The 19,713-nt window shown below is 44.6% G+C and overlaps 1 protein-coding gene and 1 long non-coding RNA gene across 2 annotated transcripts; both read left to right on the top strand.

Annotated features, from left to right (window-relative positions):
• The first annotated feature begins 176 nt into the window (after positions 1-176).
• LOC117090158 lies at positions 177-8,242 on the top strand. Its single transcript, XR_004439920.1, has 3 exons — positions 177-292; positions 7,405-7,457; positions 8,136-8,242. It is a non-coding gene; the product is annotated as an uncharacterized LOC117090158 (long non-coding RNA).
• Positions 8,243-10,815: 2,573 nt separating this feature from the next.
• LOC117090156 (60S ribosomal protein L27a-like) lies at positions 10,816-11,338 on the top strand. The gene has a single exon (XM_033222157.1). The coding sequence runs from the start codon at positions 10,837-10,839 to the stop codon at positions 11,281-11,283; it is 447 nt and encodes a 148-aa protein (XP_033078048.1). The 5' UTR covers positions 10,816-10,836; the 3' UTR covers positions 11,284-11,338.
• Positions 11,339-19,713: the final 8,375 nt, after the last annotated feature.

The raw sequence follows: 19,713 nt of genomic DNA, 5'->3' as shown, positions 1-19,713 counted from the left end.
CCGCGAGCGCCGACTGCAGCCAGCCCGCCGCGCGCCCCATTCATGCAGGCCCCGCCTCCCTCCCAGAGGCCTCCCAGGCGACCCAGCCCGCCCCGCCTGCGCCCGATTGACGGCCGCTTCTGCCAATCACAGCTCCTCCCGCCCTTGACGGCCTCGCGCCGGGCGCCGAGCGCTCCCTGGCGGCCTCAGCCGGGATCGAATCACCGCGGTTCCCAGAGGGCGTGACGAGCTGGCCCGGACACCCCGGGAATGGGCTGTACCCTTTTTCACAAGGAACTCATGATGTATACAAGTAAGTAAAATATTATACAAGGCATGGCGTACAAAACTACAAGAGAAGTAGAAACAAGCAGGATACTCAGAAGAGGGAAAGAGACAATATGCGTTAAGAGTCGGGGTGAGGGGCCGGGCGCGGTGGCTCAAGCCTGTAATCCCAGCACTTTGGGAGACCGAGACGGGCGGATCACGAGGTCAAGAGATCCAGACCATCCTGGCTAACAGGGTGAAACCTTGTCTCTACTAAAATATACAAACAACTAGCCAAGCGAGGTGGCGGGCGCCTGTAGTCCCAGCTACTCGGGAGGCTGAGGCAGAAGAGTGGCGTAAACCCGGGAGGCGGAGCTTGCAGTGAGCTGAGATCTGGCCACTGCACTCCAGCCTGGGCGACAGAGGGAGACTCCGTCTCAAAAAAAAAAAAAAAAAAAAAAAGAATCGGGGTGAGGGAGATCATAGTTGGACCAGGCATTGAGGGATGAGGAAGCCCTTGCCCGACAGAGGCAGGGGAAAAGACATTTAGGAGGAGAGAAGCTTAACCACGGTCAGAGGCTCATCTGGCTGCGTGTGAAAATGGAGAGGCGGGAGAAGAACGCTGTTCTGGGCTCAGTCGGCGGGTGGGTCGTTGATGATGCGGTGGACGTTTGTTGTCTAGCCGCCATCTTCTTCCAGTGATAGCATCCCCTTTTCTTTTTTTTTTTTTATTTTGAGAGGGAGTCTGGCTCTGTCGCCCAGGCTGGAGTGCGGTGGCCGGATCTCAGCTCACTGCAAGCTCCGCCTCCCAGGTTCACGCCATTCTCCTGCCTCCGCCTCCCAAGTAGCTGGGACTACAGGCGCCCGCCTCGTCGCCCGGCTAGTTTTTTGTATTCTTTAGTAGAGACGGGGTTTCACCGTATTAGCCAGGATGGTCTCGATCTCCTGATCTTGTGATCCGCCCGTCTCGGCCTCCCAAAGTGCTGGGATTACAGGCTTGAGCCACCGCGCCCGGCCGCATCCCCTTTTCTTTTAGGAAACCACCTCTCCCCTCTTCTCAGTCTAAATGGAGCTGAACTTTATCCCCAGTTCCAAAGGGCCCCAAGACCCAGGCCCAGTCAGTCACAACATTTTCCTCCTCTACCCTTAGACACTGTTTTAGGAATTGTCACTTGACCCAAACCCAGACAATATGATATATCCAAGGCTTTCTCTGTAACAATCAGGAAAGAGGCACTCACTCTCTCTCCATTTAGGCTGCAAAATTGTTAGAATGTAAACCTAGAGCCGCTGGTGGTCCTCTTATCATCACCTGTAACACATCAAGCCTGCTTGAGAATGAAGCCAATGCAGAGGAAAGGCTATGAGACAGAAGAAAATTCTAATGAAATGCCAAGAACCTGGATCTAACCATGCCTGAAGTTATCACCTAGATTTTTCATTCATTTATTCAATAAACATTTATTTGAAAAAGCTTATTCTATGCCAGATGCTATTCTGGGCGTTGAAGATACATCTGCAAACAGCATATACATTGTGTCCTCTTAGAATTCACAGTCTGTGTAGAAGGAAAGGTAGACAATAAACTAGATGAGTAAAATGTATAGATGTTAGTGATCAGTGGTATTAAAAATAAAACTGAAAGGGGATAGAGATGGAAGAGGCATTAAGATTTTAAATAGAGTTGCTTACTTGGGAGGCTGAGGCAGGAGGGTCAATTGAACGTAGGAGGTTGAGGCTGTAGTGAGCCATGTTCATGCCACTCCACTCTAGCCTGGGTGACAGGGTGAGACTCTGTCTCAATAAATAAGTAAATAAAGCTGCTGCTTGTCACAGGCATGATGGCTTCCAGGTTAGTTTTCAGAGCTGGAGCACTAGCCACATAGGCCTGAGGGCTTACAGTCCCAATGGGGTGGTGGCAGCATGCTTCATGGCATCTGGAGGTGGTGTTCCTACTGACGACGAGCAGATGACTGGGCTGGAGAGGGAGGTCATGATAGCCATGTATGAGACTGGACCCATACAATATACTACCCCAAAAGGCAGCTTCAGGCACCAGGGAAGACCCTAACAGCTCCCTCCATCACCAAGAGAATAGCGAGCTGCATCTGTGAAGAGGACAACAGTGCTGTCAGCTGGTTCTGGCTGCACAAACGCGAGACCCAGCGATGCTCTAAGTGTGAACCCATTACAAGCTGATGCCCCACCAGTTGGCCCAGTGAGCCCTGGCACTAATTGCTCAAAAATGTGCTGTAAAGTATCTTCTCTCCAATAAAGACTAGCCATTGCATTGGCTCCTTCTTCCCCTCCCTCATAATAAATTTTTTAAATAGGATGATCAAGGAAGGACTCACTAATAAGACAGCATTTGGGTAAAGATCTGAAGAATGTAAGGAAATAAGCTATATGGCTATCTAGGGAAGAATTATCCAGACAAAGGGAATGGCAAGTGTGTACTATGCCTGATGTATTAGAAGAACAGCAAAGATGCCAGTGTAGCTAGAGTGCAATGAGCAAGGAAAAGAGTAGTGAAAGATGAAGTCAGAAAGGTAACTAGAAGCCATATTGTGTAGGATATTGTAGGTTATTGTGTGAGGACTTTGGTTTTCTCTAAGTAGGATAGGTAGCCATTGGAGGATTTTGAGCAGAGGAGTGATATGATCTAACATGTTTTCTAACAGGGATCACTCTGGCTCTTGCATTGAAAACAAACCAACTGAAGTATGGACAGGGAGACTAGTTAGCAGGCTAGTCCAATCATTTGGGTGAGAGATGGTTTGCACCAGGGTGGTAGCTGTACTAGTGGAAAGAAATGGTCAGATTCCTTATAGACTTTAAAGTAAAGCTGATGGAATTTCTTGATAGTTTGAATGTGGAGGGTGAATGAAAGATAACTGCAAAGTATTTGACTTGAGCAACAAAGACGGTGGAGTTTTCACTAATTGAAATAGGGAAAATGATAGGAGGCGTAGGTTTGGTGAGGGGAATTGGAAAGGGAAGGTCAGGAACAAGTTTGGGCCATGTTGAGTTTGATTTGCCTTTCGAACATCCAAGTAAAGATAACCACTAGGCAATTGGATAGATATGAGTTTGCTCTTCAGACTCATATATGTCTTATTGCGATTGCACCCCACTGGGACTGCAAGCCCTCAAAGCCTACATGGCCAGCCTTCCAGCTCTGCAAAGTAACCCTGAAGCCATCATGCCTGCGACAAGCAGCAGCTCTACTTATTAATTAATTTATGCAATTTGGCAATGTAAATTTGGAAATCATCATCATATAGATGCTATTAAAGCTAGTAAATTCTTTTTCTTACTCACTCTGCATTGGGTTCCTGTTGTTTACAACGTAGAGGTAGAAATGGTCTTTCCAAACCATTGAAACCCTTTTCTGTGAAGCTCAGCTTCTTCTAATCAGTGAACAAATTAATCAGTTCACATCTTATTCCCTTTCTTCCTCTCTATTTCTTACCCTAAATACGTGCTTTCCCAACTGCTGTAGCAGACTCGTCTAAGCAGAGGGATTATAACAAGACTGTAGACTTCCACTAGACAAAAATTGAGAATTCAAGAAGGGAAATAATTCATCAGTCATTTATCATGAATGCATGAGGAACATATAGCAAAAAGAAGAAACTTGATAGGACAGCAAATAGCAGTGTATTCACCTTTGTGTGGTCTCTTGATCCCTAACCTTTTAATTCTGTTTTTGCTTACCTCAAGCATAACCACTAGATTTATATACTCTATGGTCTTTGGGGGTCTGCTAGATTACTGCTTTCATTGTTAACTCCCTGTTCACCCACCTTCAAATGCTTACTTTCTATAGGATAAAACTAAAACTCCTTACTCTGATATTCGAGGGTCTGTATTATCTCTAAACTCTAATGTATTCTAATCAAATCAGCCCTTTGCTTCAGCTGGAAAGGTCCATCTCCAAACATTAGTTGCTCATTCTTATGTCTAGCTTTGCTCTTTGTGGTAGACAGAATAATGACTCCCAAAGTATCCATATCCTAATCCCCAGAACCTGTGTATATGTTATCTTATGTGGCAAAAGGGACTTTGCAAATGTGATTAAGTTACAGATCTAGAGATGAGAGGATTATCCAGGTGATCTCAATGTGATCACAACAGTCTGTATAAGAGGAAAGGCCAAAATGAGGGAGGGGGATGTGATGACAGAAGTAGGGGTCAGGGTGAGGTGGGGCCATGAGCCAAAGAATGCAGTAGCTTCTAGAAACTGAAAAAAGTCAAGGAAACAGATTCTCCCTTCAATTCTCTATAAGGAACATGACCCTGTCAACACTTTAATTTGAGCCCTGTTAGACCTAATTTCAGACTTCTGATCTCTAGAACTATAAAATCGTAAATCTGTGTTGTTCTTAGCCACCGTTTGTGATAATTCGTTAGAGAAGCAACAGAAAACTAACACATTCCTGCTGCATCCCTGATCTGGATTTCTTCTTCCTTCTACTCCATCTATCCAAATCCTACCCAGGCTTAATACAATCATTAGGTTTATTGGGTGCTTATGTACAAAACATCTGGCTAGATACCAGTAGATAAAGAAAGAATGCAAGATAAAAAGATGAACAAGAGACCTGCTGCCAACTTCAAAAGAGTTCCAAGTCTGCGGCAGGGGAGGCAAGGTAGAGAGGAGGAGTATGGACCCAGTTTGAAGGAACCGCATAAGATCATTGGTATTATATTGGTGGGTCCAAGTTTCAAATCCCATCCTGGAGTTTTCCCAAATTCAAATGATCGTGACTCTTGTTTCCTCTACTTTTCATTTAGAACTTATAGATATGCAACTCTTGGTTCCTTTACTTCCTTGCTATTTAATTTTTTTTTTTTTTTTGACAGAGTCTCACTCTGTTGCCCAGGCTGGAGTACAGTGGTGCAATCTTGGCTCACTGTAGCCTCCACCTCTGGGTTCAAGTGATTCTCCATCCTCAGCCTCCCGAGTAGCTGGGATTACAGGTGTGTACCACCACATCCAGCTAATTTTTGTATTTTTAGTAGAGACTGGGTTTCACCAATGTTGGCCAGGCTGGTCTCCAACTCCTGACCTCAGGTGATCCACCTGTGTAGGCCTGCCGAAGCGGTTTAATTTTTTTGTCTATGTCTTGTCTGGTCTGTGGAGCTTATTTGTTTATTTAAACATATATATATATCCAGTACCTCTTTTGTTTCAGGTACTAAGGAAGATCCATCTATGAATAGGTGTCTTTCTTCCCTGTGCTCACAATCTAGTAGGAATCTAAAAGCCTCTCAAACTAATGTTTACAAAACAGTATGATAAGTGTTGTCATAGAGGGGCATGCAAAGTGCTACTGAGAGAACTGGGGAGTGGATAACACTTGAGCCAGTGCTTATGGGCGAATAGATGTGCCAAATGGAAAAGAGAGAACAGTGTGATGAGAAGGTGATGGAAAGAAGGGTGATCAGGAAGGAGAAAAGGCATTCCAGAAGGGGGAACGATACAGGTGAAAATGGATTGTTTGAGCAATAGTAAGAAATTCAGTGAGGCTGAAGAGTAGGGTGTGTAGCAGGAAGAGAGGAGATAAATGTAAAAAGATAGGTCAGATCAAGTTCAGAAAGAGCCCTATGCTAAGCTAAGAAGTTTGTCCTTTTTTTTTTTTTTTTTTGAGACAGGGTCTTGCTCTGTCACCCAGGCTGGAGTGCAGTGGCGTAATCTCTGCTCACTGCAACCTCAACCTCCTAGCTCAAGTGATCCTCCCACCTCAGCTTTCCTAGTACCTGTGACTACAGGTGTGTACCATCATGCCCAGCTAATTTTTGTATTTTTTTGTAGAGATGGGGTTTCACCATATTGCTCAGGCTGGCCTCAAGCTCCCGGGCTCAAATGATCCTCCTGCCTCAGTCTCCCAAAGTGTTGGGATTATAGGCACAAGCTACCATGCCTGGTTGAGTTTGTCCTTTATTATGTAGATAGTACTGTGTCCTAGATAGTTTTTAAGTAAGATCTGTGGAAAAATTCCTTTAGGAGCACTTGAAAATATAGAGGGTCTACAGAAATGACATAGAGAAGATAGAAGCCTGAACCAAATCAAAGCAGGGGGATGAACAGAAGTAAAGTTGGGGAAGGAGATATACCTGAGATACAATCAACCAGACTTCATTGCTTATTACATAATAATACTGACTGGTGGGGCTGGGTACGGTGGCTCACGCCTATAATCCCAGCACTTTGAGAGGCTGAGGCAGGCAGATTGCTTAAGGCCAGGAGTTTGAGACCAGCCTGGCCAAAATGCTGAAACTCCATCTTTACTAAAAATAAAAAAAATTAGCCAGGTGTGGTGGTGCACACCTGTAATCCCAGCTACTTGGGAGGCTGTGGCAGGAGACTCACTTGAACCCAAGAGGGGAAGGTTGCAGTGAGCTGGGATTGTGCCATTGCACTCCAGCCTGCACAACAGAGTGAGACTCAGTATCAAAAACAAAAACAAACAAACAAAAAAAAAACAACAAAAAAACATTTGACCCAGCAATCCCATTACTGAGTATATACCCAAAGGATTATAAGTCATTCTACTATAAAGATACAGGCACACGTATGTTTATTGTGTGCACACTGATCATTTGCAATAGCAAAGACTTGGAACCAACCCAAATGCCCATCAATGATAGTCTGTATAAAGAAAATGTGGCACATATATACCATGGAATACTATGCGGCCATAAAGATGAGTTCATGTCCTTCTCAGGGACATGGATGAAGCTGAAAACCATCATTCTCAGCAAACTAATATAAGAACAGAAAACCAAACACCACATGTTCTCACTCATAAGTGGGAGTTGAACAATGAGAACACTTGGACACAGGGAGGAGAACATCACACACCGGGGCCTGTCTGGGGGCGGGGGGTTAGGGGAGGGATAGCATTAGGAGAAATACCTAATGTAGATGATGGATTGATGGGTGCAGCAAACCACCATGGTACATATATACCTATGTGACAAACCTGCACATTCTGCACATGTACCCCAGAACTTAAAGTATAATTAAAAAAAAAAAAGTGACTGGTATTACTATAGTGTTTTACAATTTTCAACATTTTTTCACATCCATTATCCAATTAGATCTTTACAACACTATACAATGGAGATATTATCATTATCCTTATCTTATAGATGAGAAGGCAGATTTCAAAAAGTGAAGTCATATGAACAAGATCACCTAGTGAGTAAGTGGTATCCCTGGCTCTGAACCCAGGCTTTGTTTCAGAATCCCATGCCATCTGATTATCTAATGAGAAGTGAGGAGGTAAAGAAGACTGAAGAGTTTAGGACAGGTTAAGGATGCCCTTCCTTTAGTCTCTAGGGAAGCTCTTAGGTCAACTGCTTCCCTCTCCTTACTGATAGCACTTTCAAACTCCAGCCTCCATCCCTGTCCTACCCATCAAAGAAGCTTCTACATTGTCCCTACCTCCTAGTCTAGCACCTAGTCTTTAGAAACACACACCTCCTCTCCCCATCTCTTTCCTAGGAAGGTGTGGGAGAAGTGTGAACACAGATATTTAAGAGTTTTACTTAATAATTTGCCCTAGCAAATTATTACAGGCAGTGGCTTACACCTGTAATCTCAGCACTTTGGGAGGCTGAGGAGGGAGGATGACTTGAGCCTAGGAGTTTGAGACCACCTTGGGCAACATGGTGAAACCCCGTCTCTACAAAAATACAAAAATGAGCTGGGCATGGTGGCATGCACCTGTGGTCCCAGCTACTTAAGAGGCTGAGGTGGGAGGATCACTTGAGCCTGGGAGGTCTAGGCTGCAGTGAGCCATGACTGCACCACTCCAGCCTGGGGGACAGCAGAGATCCTGTCCCAAAAAATAGTAATAAAATAATTTTCCCTATTGCAGGTAGAATGCTCTTCCCCTTCTTTGCTGGCCAATTCCTACTCAACTGTTAAAACCAAGCTTAGAGGTTACCTCTTTGATGACATCTCTACCAAGTCTGATTGAGAACATCTCTGTGAGCATATAGTATTCTAATATATCTCTATCATCATACCATGAAATCATCAGGTCATGTAAGCTCCTTCAGGGAAGATAGGTATTCTTGATATCTAGCTATAGCACCCACTCAATGTCTGTTACATGCTTGTTGAACAAATGAATGCCTTTCCACAGTCCCATTTTTCCCACGATAGAAGATATTTTGTTCTTTCTTTCTTTTTTTTTTTTTTTGAGACAGAGTTACTCTGTGGCACAGGCTGGAGTGCAGTGGCATGATCTCAGCTCACTGCAACCTCCACTTCCAGGGTTCAAGCGATTCTCATGCTTCAGCCTCCTGAATAGCTGGGATTACAGGCACGTGCCACCAGGCCTGGCTAATTTTTGTATTTGTTTTTAGTAGAGATGGAGTTTCGCGATGTTGGCCAGGCTGGTCTCAAACTCCTGGCCTCAAGTGAACCGCCCGCCTTGGCCTCCCAAAGTGCTGGGATTATAGGAATGAGCCACTGTGCCCAGCTGAAGATGTTGGATTCTTTATCATTCCTCCCAGATACATCCTGACTGCATGTATCACTCAGGATAGTTGGAGGGGATTTGGTGCAGAAAACAGAAATCCCTGCAACTATCTTAGGGATAGAAAGAATTAAGTGCTTACAAAATCCTTCAGAGAGTCTAGAGGAGTGGCCGGGCATGGTGGCTCATGCCTATAATCCCAGCACTTTGGGAGGCCGAGGCAGGTGGATCACGAGGTCAAGAGATGGAGATCATCCTGGCCAACATGATGAAACCCTGTCTCTACTAAAAATACAAAATTTAGCTGGGTATGGTGGTGCATGCCTGTAGTCCCAGCTACTCAGGAGGCTGAGGCAGGCGAACCTCTTGAACCCAAGAGGCAGGGGTTTCAGTGAGCTGAGATCACGCCACTGCACTCCAGCCTGTCGACAGAGCAAGACTCCATCTCAAAAAAAAAAAAAAAAAGAAAGAAAAAAGAAAGAAAGAAAAAGAAAATCTAGAGGAGCTAGCTTTGGGTTGAAACTCCAAGAATAACCACCAGAACATGGTAAGGGAAGCTGCTACCTCTGCCACTGTCAGGGAGGGTGAAGCACCTGAAAGTCTCCACTAATTGGGTTTAAGAATAAGGGGCTGCAGCTGTGATCCAGGGAGCTGGCAGCTGTATCAGGACATTGCCACAGCTACACTCTGATGCAACCACTTCTCAATATTTGCAAAGCTAGAGACCTAACAGTATCACTGCAATAGAAACATGACACCTCTCTACAACCTTGCTTGGCCAGGAGAAATAGTCAAAGTAGCAGGGTGATGGCCTTTGTCTCACTTCTGCATTCTATTATATATAGTTTTTGAGACAGAGCCTCACTCACTCTGTCATCTAGGCTGGAGTGCAGTGGCGCAATCACAGCTCACTACAGCTTTGAACTCCTGGGCTCAAGCAATCCTCCCACCTCAGCCTCCCAAGTAGCTGGGACTACAGACATGTACCACCACGCTGGCTAATTAAAAAAAAAAAAAAAAAAGATTTGTAATACAGGGTCCCATTGTGTTGTGCAGGCTGGTTTCAAACTCCTGGGCTCAAGCAACCATTCTGCCTCAGCCTCCCAAAGTACTAGAATTACAGGTATGAGCCCAGCCTCACTTCTGCATTCGAAATGTCACCCAAGTACATGTGATTGGCTGTAAGGGATTCTGAGACATATAATCCTTAGCTTTTTCGCCTCTTCAGGAAAGTATGCTAAAAGGAGATGAAAATGGATGCTGAATGCTAACCAATCATATCTACCACATTGCTTGTCTGAAAATCCACCCAACTGTCTTATCATCCACAACTGAATCTCTTCCTCTACACCTACACCCCTTGCCCAGTACCTGCCCCGGTGGCTGGTTTAGTCTCTGATTCTTGCCCTTAGTCAGCTCCTTCAGGCTACAGTTTGATATTTTCTGCAACTTGGTTTAGGCAAAATGTCTTAGCTATGATTCCAGAAGCACAATCCGTAAAAGAGCAATTGATATATTGGACTCTATCAGAATTAAAAATTAATACTCTTTGAAAACTACTGTTAGGAGAACTAAAAACAAATCACAAGCTAGGACTGGCAGGAAATATTGCAAATCACCTATCTGACAAAGGATTTGTATCCAGAGTATATAAGGAACTCTCAAAACCTGGCTGGTCACAACGGCTCACGCCTGTAATCCCACCACTTTGGTGAGGCTAAGGCAGGCGAATCACTTGAGGTCAGGAGTTCGAGACTGGCCTGGCCAACATGATGAAACCTTGTCTCTACTAAAAAATTCAAAAATTAGCTGGGAGTGGTGGTGCGCGCCTGTAATCCCAGCTACTCAGGAGACTGAGGCGGGAGAATCACTTGAACCTGGGAAGTGGAGGTTGCAGTGAGCTGAGATTGCACCAATGCACTCCAACCTGGGTGACAGAATGAGACTCCATCTCAAAAAAGAAAAAGAAAACAAACACCCAACTCAATAGCAGCAGGTATTAAGCAGCCTCTGCAAAAAACAAAAAAAAAGGAAAAGAAAAGAAAAAACAAAGAGCTCAATTAAAAATGGGTGCTTTTTCGTCTGGGCTGCCAACATGCCATCCAGACTAAGGAAGACCCGGAAACTTCGGGGCCACATGTGCCACGGCCATGGCCGCATAGGCAAGTACCGGAAGCACCCCAGAGGCCGCGGTAATGCTGGTGGTCTGCATCACCACCGGATCAACTTCGACAAATACCACCCAGGCTACTTTGGGAAAGTTGGTATGAGGCATTACCACTTAAAGAGGAACCAGAGCTTCTGCCCAACTGTCAACCTTGACAAATTGTGGACTTTAGTCAGTGAGCAGACACTGGTGAATGCTGCTAAAAACAAGACTGGGGCTGCTCCCATCATTGATGTGGTGCAATCGGGCTACTACAAAGTTCTGGGAAAAGGAAAGCTCCCAAAGCAGCCTGTCATCGTGAAGGCCAAATTCTTCAGCAGAAGAGCTGAGGAGAAGATTAAGGGTGTTGGGGGGGCCTGTGTCCTGGTGGCTTGAGGCCACATGGAGGGAGATTGATTAAATGCTGACTACTTTAAAAAAAAAAAAAAAATGGGTAAGAAAAAAAAAATTCGGCCCGACACAGTGGCTCATGCCTATAATCTTGACACTCTGGGAGGCCAAGGCTGGAGAATTGCTTGAGTTGCTTAAGTTCAGGAGTTGAGGACCAGCCTGGGCAAAAGTGGGATCCCATCTCTACAAAAAAAAATTAAGAATAAAGTTAGCCAGGTCCATGACACACACCCGTAGTCCCAGCTACTCAGGAGGCTGAGGTGGGAGGATCACTTGAGTCCAGGAGTTTGAGACTGCAGTGAGCCATGATTGTACCACTTTACTCTAGCCTGGACAACAAAGTGAGACCCAGTCTCAACAAATGATAGCAATTTTTCAAAAATTAAGTCTAAAATAAAGGCCAGGCGTGGTGGCTCACGCCTGTAATCCCAGCACTTTGTGAGGCTGAGGCGGGTGAATCACGAGGTCAGGAGTTCGAGACCAGCCTGGCCAACATGGTGAAACTCTGTCTCTACTAAAAATACGAAAAATTAGCTGGGCGTGGTGGCGGGTGCCTGTAGTCCCAGCTACTTGGGAGGCTGAGGCAGAAGAATCACTTGAACCTGGGAGGCGGAAGCTGCAGTGAGCCCGGATCGCACCATTGTACTCCAGACCGGGAGACAGTGCGAGACACCATCTCAAAAAATAAATAATAATAATTTTTTTGGCAGAGACAAGAGTTGCCAAGGTGGTCTCGAACTCCTGGCCTCAAGTGATCTCCCTGCCTGGGCCTCCTAAAGCTCTGAGTTTAAAGATGTGAGGCACTGTGTAGGCCTAGAGCATTTTTCATATACGTATTTGCCACCTGTACATCTTTTTTTTTTTTTTTTGAGATGGAGTCTCACTCTATCACCCAGGCTGGAGTGCAGTGGCATGATCTCAGCTCACTGCAACCTCTACCTCCCGGGTTCAAGGATTCTCTTGCCTCAGACTCCTGAGTAGTTGGGATTACAGGCACGTGCTACCACGCCCAGCTAATTTTTGTATTTTTAGTAGAGACTGGGTTTCACCATGTTGGTCAGGCTGGTCTCAATCTCCTGACCTCGTGATCTGCCCACCTTGCCTTCCAAAGTGCTGGGATTACAGGCCTCAGCCACCATGCCTGTCCACCATCTGTACATCATCTTTGGTAAGGTGTCTGTTAAGGTATTTGGCCCATTTTAAATTTTTTATTTTATCTTCTTTCAGATCAAGTAAACAAAATGGCCCATTTTTTAAAAATAGGGTAGTTTGTTTCCGTATTGTCGAGTTTTAAGAGTTTTTTGTTTATTTTGGTTAATAGTACTTATGTCTTTCGCAAATAGTTTCTCCCAGTCTGTAGCTTAATTTTTCGTTCTCTTGACAGTGTCTTTTGCAAAGCAGAAAATTTTCGTTTTAAGGAAGTCAACCTTTATCAATTATTTCTTTCATAGGATTATATCTTTGGTGTTATATCTAAAAAGGAATCACCAAACCCAATGCCATCTACATTTTCTCCTATGTTATCTTCTAGGAGTTTTATACTTTTGAGCATTTATACTCTTTGCCCACTTTTATGTTTGTTTGTTTGTTTGTTTCTTATTGATTTGTAGAAAGAACACTGTTTCAGGCCAGGCATGGTGGCTCACACCTGTAATCCCAGCACTTTGGGAGGCTGAGGTGGGCGGATCACTTGAGGTCAGGAGTTTGAGACCAGCCTGGCCAACATAGTGAAACCCCATCTCTACTAAAAATACAAACAACAACAACAATAAAACAGCCGGGTGCAATAGCTCACACCTGTAATCCCAGCATTTTGGGAGGCTGAGGCAGGTGGATCACCTGAGGTCAGGAGTTCAAGACCAGCCTGGCCAACATGGTGAAACCCTGTCTCTACTAAAAATTAAAAAAAAAAAAAAAAAAATAGCCGGGCATGGTGGTGGGTGCCTGTAATCCCAGCTACTTAGGAGGCTGAGGTAGGGAGAATCCCATGAACCTGGGAGGTGGAGGTTGCAGTGAGCAGAGAGTGTGCCACTGCACTCCAGCCCAGGCAACAGAACAAGACTCTGTCTCAAAACAAAAATAAATTAGCTGGGCACGGTAGCATGTGCTTCTAATCTCAGCTACTCAGGAGGCTAAGGGAGGAGAATTGCTTGAACCCTATAGGGGGAGGCTGCAGTGAAGTGAACTGAGATGGGGCCACTGCACTCCAGCCTGGGCGACAGAGTGAGACTCTGTCTCAAAAAACAAACAAACAAACAAACAAAAACACTAAGAACATGAATAGACAATTCTCAAAAGAAGATACACAAATGGCCAAAAAAAAATAAAAATTGTTCAATATCACTATCAGGGAAATGCAAATCAAAACCACTAATTATCAGGGAAATGCAAATCAAATCCACTAATTATCAGGGAAATGCAATACCACCTTACTCCTGCAAGAATGGCCATAATAAAAAAATTAAAAAAAACAGATTTGGCATGGATGTGGTAAAATGGGAACATTTTTACATTGTTGGTTGAATACAACCATTATGGAAAACAGTGTGGAGAGTCCTTAAAGTGCTAAAAGTAGATCTATCATTTGATCCAGCAAACCCACTCCTGGGTGTCTACTCAGATGAAGTCATTATATGAAAAAGATACTGACACATACATGTTTATGGCAGCACAATTTGCAATTGCAAATATATGGAACCAGACCAAATGCCCATCGATCAACGAGTGGAAAAAGAAAATAATACACACACACACCATGGAATACTACTCAGCCATAAAAAGGAACTAAATAATTGTATTTGCAACAACCTGGATGGAATTGGAGACCGTTATTCTAAGTGAAGTAACTCAGGAATGGAAAATCAAACATCATTATATTCTCCCTCATAAGTGGGAGCTAAGCTTTGAGGATGCAAAGGCAGAAGAATGACACAGTTGGACTTTGTGGACTCAGGAAAGGGTAGAACAGGGGTGAGGGATAAAAGACTATACAGTGGTTACAATGTACACTGCTCTAGTGATGGGTATACCAAAATCTCAGAAATCACCACTAAAAAACTTATTCATGCAACCAAATACCACCTATTCCCCCAAAACCTATTGAAATAACAAATAAATAAATACAATTTTTTTTTTTTTTTCTTTTGAGACGGAGTCTTGCTCTGTCACCCGGACTGGAGTGCAGTGGCCCGGTCTCAGCTCACTGCAAGCTCCGCCTCCCGGGTTTACGCCATTCTCCTGCCTCAGCCTCCGGAGTAGCTGGGACTACAGGCGCCCGCCACCTCGCCCAGCTAGTTTTTTTTGTTGTTGTTTTTTGTTTTTTTGGTTTTTTTTTTTGTATTTTTAGTAGAGACGGGGTTTCACCATGTTAGCCAGGATGGTCTCGATCTCCTGACCTCGTGATCCGCCCGTCTCGGCCTCCCAAAGTGCTGGGATTACAGGCTTGAGCCACCGCGCCCGGCCAATAAATACAATTTTTTAAAAAGAGAGTACACTGTTTCAATATCTATGCGACCCCAAACTTGGTGGCATAAAACAACCATTTTATTTGGCTCATAGATTCTATGCAACAGGAATTTGGACTGGGCACAGCAGGGTATCAGCTGGAAGGACTCAGATGACCAGAATAATCTGGAGTCTCTTTCATTCACATGTGTAGCATCTGGGCTAGGATGACTCAAAGCTGGGTTTAGTTGGGATTGTTGACCCGAGCACCTAAAGATGGCCTCTTCAAGTGGCTTGGGCTCACAAGTCGGTGGCTGGGTTCTAAGAGGAAGTATCCCAAGAGCAAGCATGTTCCAAGAGACTTAGGCAGAAACTGAATAGCTTTTTATGACACAACCATGGAAGTCACACAGCATCACTTATTCTGTAGTCTGTTCGTTGAAACAGCCACAAATTACCCACCTTCATGGAGAGAGGATATGGACTCAACTTCTCAGTGAAATCTATGTCAAAGCATTGAAGATCATGTTTAAAAAACCATCTTGTTTGCCTGAGGTCAGGAGTTCGAGACAAGCCTGGCCAACATGGTAAAACCCTGTCTTGCCAGGCGCGGTGGCTCATGCCTGTAATCCCAGCGCTTTGGGAGGCCAAGGCGGGTGGATCACGAGGTCAGGAGATCAAGACCATCCTGGCTAATACGGTGAAACTCCATCTCTACTAAAAAAATAAAAAATAAAATTAGCCGGACTTGGTGGCGGGCGCCTGTAGTCCCAGCTACTCCGGAGGCTGAGGCAGGAGAATGGTGTGAACCCAAGAAGCGGAGCTTGCAGTGAGCCAAGATGGCGCCACTGCACTCTAGTCTGGGTGACAGAGCAAGACTCCACCTCAAAAAAAAAAAAAAAAAAAAGAAACCCCGTCTCTACTAAAAATACAAAAATTAGCCAGGCATGGTGGTGGGCACCTGTAATCCCAGCTACTCGGGAGGCTGGGAGGCAGAGGTTGCAGTAAGCCAAGATCATACCACTGCACTCCAACCTGGGTGACAGAGTGAGACTCTGTCTCAAAAAAAAAAGAAAGAAAGAAAGAAAGACAATTACAAATGTTGGCGAGGATTTGGATGGAGAAATAATAATCCACATACTGTTAGTGGGAATGTATGTAAATTGGTATAGCCACTATAGAGAACAGTATGGAGATTACTTAAAAAAATTAAAATAGAGCTACCCCATATGACCCAGCAATTTGAAATCTGCTTTGTCTGATATAAGTATAGCTACTACTGCTGGCTTATACATCCAAAAGAAAAGAAATCAGTGTATTGAAGAGATATCTGCACTCCCATATTTATTGCAGCACTATTCACAATAGCCAAGATATGGAATCAACTTAAGTGTCCATCAATAGATGAGTGAAAAAAGAAAACGTGGTACTAATACATAATGTAATATTATCACATCATAAAAAGAACGAAATTTTATTATTTGCAACAACATGGATGGAACTAGAGGACATTATGTAAAATGAAATAAACCAGACACAGAAAGACATAAAAAAAAAAAAAAAAACCATCTCAAATGTGGCTTCTAATTCTACTGCTGAGAGAGTAACCAGGACTGGGAACAACTGAGGTACAGCATTTTGTATGCATAGTCAAAAGATGTTTATTATCTGTAGGACATTGTTTAGAAATTTGCTCTACTATTTAATTTGCGATAAATGATTAGTAAACATGTTTATCAGTGTAAAACTCATAGAATGACAAAAACAAAACAAAACAAAAAAAACTACCTCAAACAGTTTTAATTTCCAGAAGTATGCTTTCCCCCATTTGGGGGAAGCATTAGCCTTCCAAGTATTTTATTTTTTCCGTTTGAAAAATCGGTGTAAAAAACTGCAGTTGAGGCCGGGCGCGGTGGCTCAAGCCTGTAATCCCAGCACTTTGGGAGGCCGAGACGGGCGGATCACGAGGTCAGGAGATCGAGACCATCCTGGCGAACACTGTGAAACCCCGTCTCTACTAAAAAAAAAAAAAAAATACAAAAAACTAGCCGGGCGAGGTGGCGGGCGTCTGTAGTCCCAGCTACTCGAGAGGCTGAGGCAGGAGAATGGCGTGAACCCGGGAGGCGGAGCTTGCAGTGAGCTGAGATCTGACCACTGCACTCCAGCCCCGGCGACAGAGCAAGACTCCGTCTAAAAAAAAAAAAAAAAAAAAAAACTGCAGTTGATGGCAACTCCATCCTTCTAGGTGCTCAAGTGGTGGCTGTAAATATGTTCTTAGATTCTTTGATATCCCACCTTCAAAAGGTATACTCTAATTCCCTTCCCTTCAAAAGTAGACAAAACTCAGTAATGGAAACAGGGCCAGTCTTACAGTGTGTGGGTCCCCAGGCAAATTTTTTTTTATGAGATCCCATCTATATAAATAATTTGATTTGAAATGTATTACATTCTTAGATATGACACATAAAGCTCAAGCAGCACAGATTTCATCAAGCAACCAAAGAAAATGGATAAATTGGATTTCATCAATATTAAAAATGTTCTGGCCGGGCTCAGTGGTTCACGCCTGTAATCCCAGCACTTTGGGAGGCCAAGATGAGGGGATCACAAGGTCAGGAGTCAATATGGCGAAACCCCGACTGTACTAAAAATACAAAAAAAAAGCCGGGCACAGTGGCTCACGCCTGTAATCCCAGCACTTTGGGAGGCCGAGGTGGGTGAATCATGGGGTCAGGAGATCGAGCCCATCCTGGCAAACACAGTGAAACCCCATTTCTACTAAAATACAAAAAAAAATTAGTCGGGCGTGGTGGTGGGCGCCTGCAGTCCCAGCTACTTGGGAGGCTGAGGCAGGATAATTGCTTGAATCTGGGAGGCAGAGGTTGCAGTGAGCCAAGCTTGCGCCACTGCACTCCAGCCTGGGTGACAGAGCAAGACTCCATCTCAAAAAAAAAAAAAAAAAAAAAAAAAAAAAGGCCAGGCCCAGTGGCTCACGCCTGTAATCCCACCACTTTGGGTGGCTGAGGCAGTCAGATCACGAGGTCAGGAGATCAAGACCATCCTGGCTAACACGGTGAAACCTTGCCTCTACTAAAAATGCAAAAAATTAGCTGGGCATGGTGGCACGTACCTATAGTCCCAGCTACACAGGAGGCTGAGGCAGGAGAATAGCTTGAACCCAGGAGGTGGAGGTTGCAGTGAGCCGAGATTGCACCACTGCACTCCAGCCTGGGCAACAGAGTGAGACTCCATCTCAAAAAAAAAAAAAAAAAAAAGTTCTCATTTCAAAGAATCGCTAAGAAGAATTTAAAAAACATCCCATGGAATGGGAGAAAAATATTTGCAAGCTATATATCTGATAAGTATCCAGAATATATAAAGAACTCTTAATGTCTCAACAATAAAAAACAACCCAAGTAAAAAATAATGGGCAAAAGTCTTGAATAGACATTTCTCCAAAGAAAATATACAATGGCCAAGAAAATACTCAACATCAGCCGGGCGTGGTGGCTCACGCCTGTAATCCCAGCACTTTGGGAGGCTGAGACGGGCGGATCACGAGGTCAGGAGATCGAGACCATCTTGGCTAACACGGTGAAACCCCGTCTCTACTAAAAAAATACAAAAAGCTAGCCGGGCGAGGTGGCTGGCGCCTGTAGTCCCAGCTACTTGGGAGGCTGAGGCAGGAGAATGGCATAAACCCGGGAGGCGGAGCTTGCAGTGAGCTGAGATCCGGCCACTGCGCTCCAGCCCGGGCGACAGAGCGAGACTCCGTCTCGAAAAAAAAAAATTTTTTTAAATAAAAAAATTTTTAAAAATAGATTTTAAATACTTGATAGTCTCGAAACTTTATATTATCAGCTTTCCAACTCCTTACTATAATGTCTTGCACAGGTGGTGCTCCTCGCTGAAGAAAGCCCTGGGGAGAATTCCAGCCCTTTGACCTCCCTTGGCTTGGTCTCCAAAGGGGCTGCTAAGACAGCTCCGTCTGGTGGTCACTGCCCTCGTCCCCTAGCCCACCCACCCTAGTCCACCCTCAACTGCCACTTGGCCTGAGAGAGTGACCTCCATGCTGGGGACCAAGGGTCCGATGAAGAACTGGTAATACTTTTCTTTTTTTCCATTCCGGTGGAATGAGGTTCAGAGTATATATTAGGTTGTACTATAGCAAAAATTAGATTGTATTACAGAAAATTAACTTTTTTGGTTTTTTTGAGATGGGGTCTCCCTCTGTCTCCCAGGCGGTAGGGCAGTGGCACCGTCTCGGCTCACTGCAACCTCCACCTCCCCAGTTCAAGCGATTCTCCTGCCTTAGCCTCCCGAGTTGCTGGGATTACAGGCACACGCCACCATGCCCGGCTAATTTTTTAAATTGTTAATAGAGACGGGGTTTTACCATGTTGGCCAGATTGGTCTCGAATTCCTGGCCTCAAGTGATCTGCCCACCTCAGCCTCCCAAAGTGCTGGGATTACAGGCGTAAACCACCAATCCCGGCCGAAAATTAACTTCTATTAATTGCATACCTGGGTTTGCGTACTGAGAATCATACCCTGGATATTTGTATTCCTTACTGAAAAGAACTGTTCTATCTTTCCAGAAAGTGGTTTTCTAAATTCTGGCTTTCCTCCTGTTCTCCTGGAATCCTGCTATTTCCTTCTCGCAGACTCTAGAGAAGTGCTTTCAAAGGTGCTCTGAAGCTTACGCTTCACTAGTTTCACAGTAAATCGCCCCCTGTGAGGGCGCTTTTTTTTAATGTGTTCTCTGAATCGCTTTCCCTGTTTAACACTGCATGACAAGACTGCGGCGCTACCCCTTCAAAAGTCGTGGGGCTGTCCGGGGGGTAGCCTGCCCATTTTCTCTTTCTCCACTAGAGGCAGCAGCGCACCGTGACCCTGGCTTACTACGGTAAGAAGGCGGAGACTTTTTGCTTCGACGGCGGTTGGTGGCCAGAGTCTTGATCGACAAGCTCA

The sequence above is a fragment of the Trachypithecus francoisi genome, unplaced genomic scaffold (assembly GCF_009764315.1).
Source record: "Trachypithecus francoisi isolate TF-2019V2 unplaced genomic scaffold, Tfra_2.0 Lachesis_group11, whole genome shotgun sequence".
In the NCBI taxonomy this organism is placed as follows: Eukaryota; Metazoa; Chordata; class Mammalia; order Primates; family Cercopithecidae; genus Trachypithecus; species Trachypithecus francoisi.
This window is presented reverse-complemented; position numbering and strand designations above follow the sequence as displayed.

Coding starts and splice junctions, on each gene's coding strand:
- LOC117090156 (XM_033222157.1), top strand. CDS start 10,837: ATGCCATCCAGACTAAGGAAGACCCGGAAACTTCGGGGCCACATGTGC.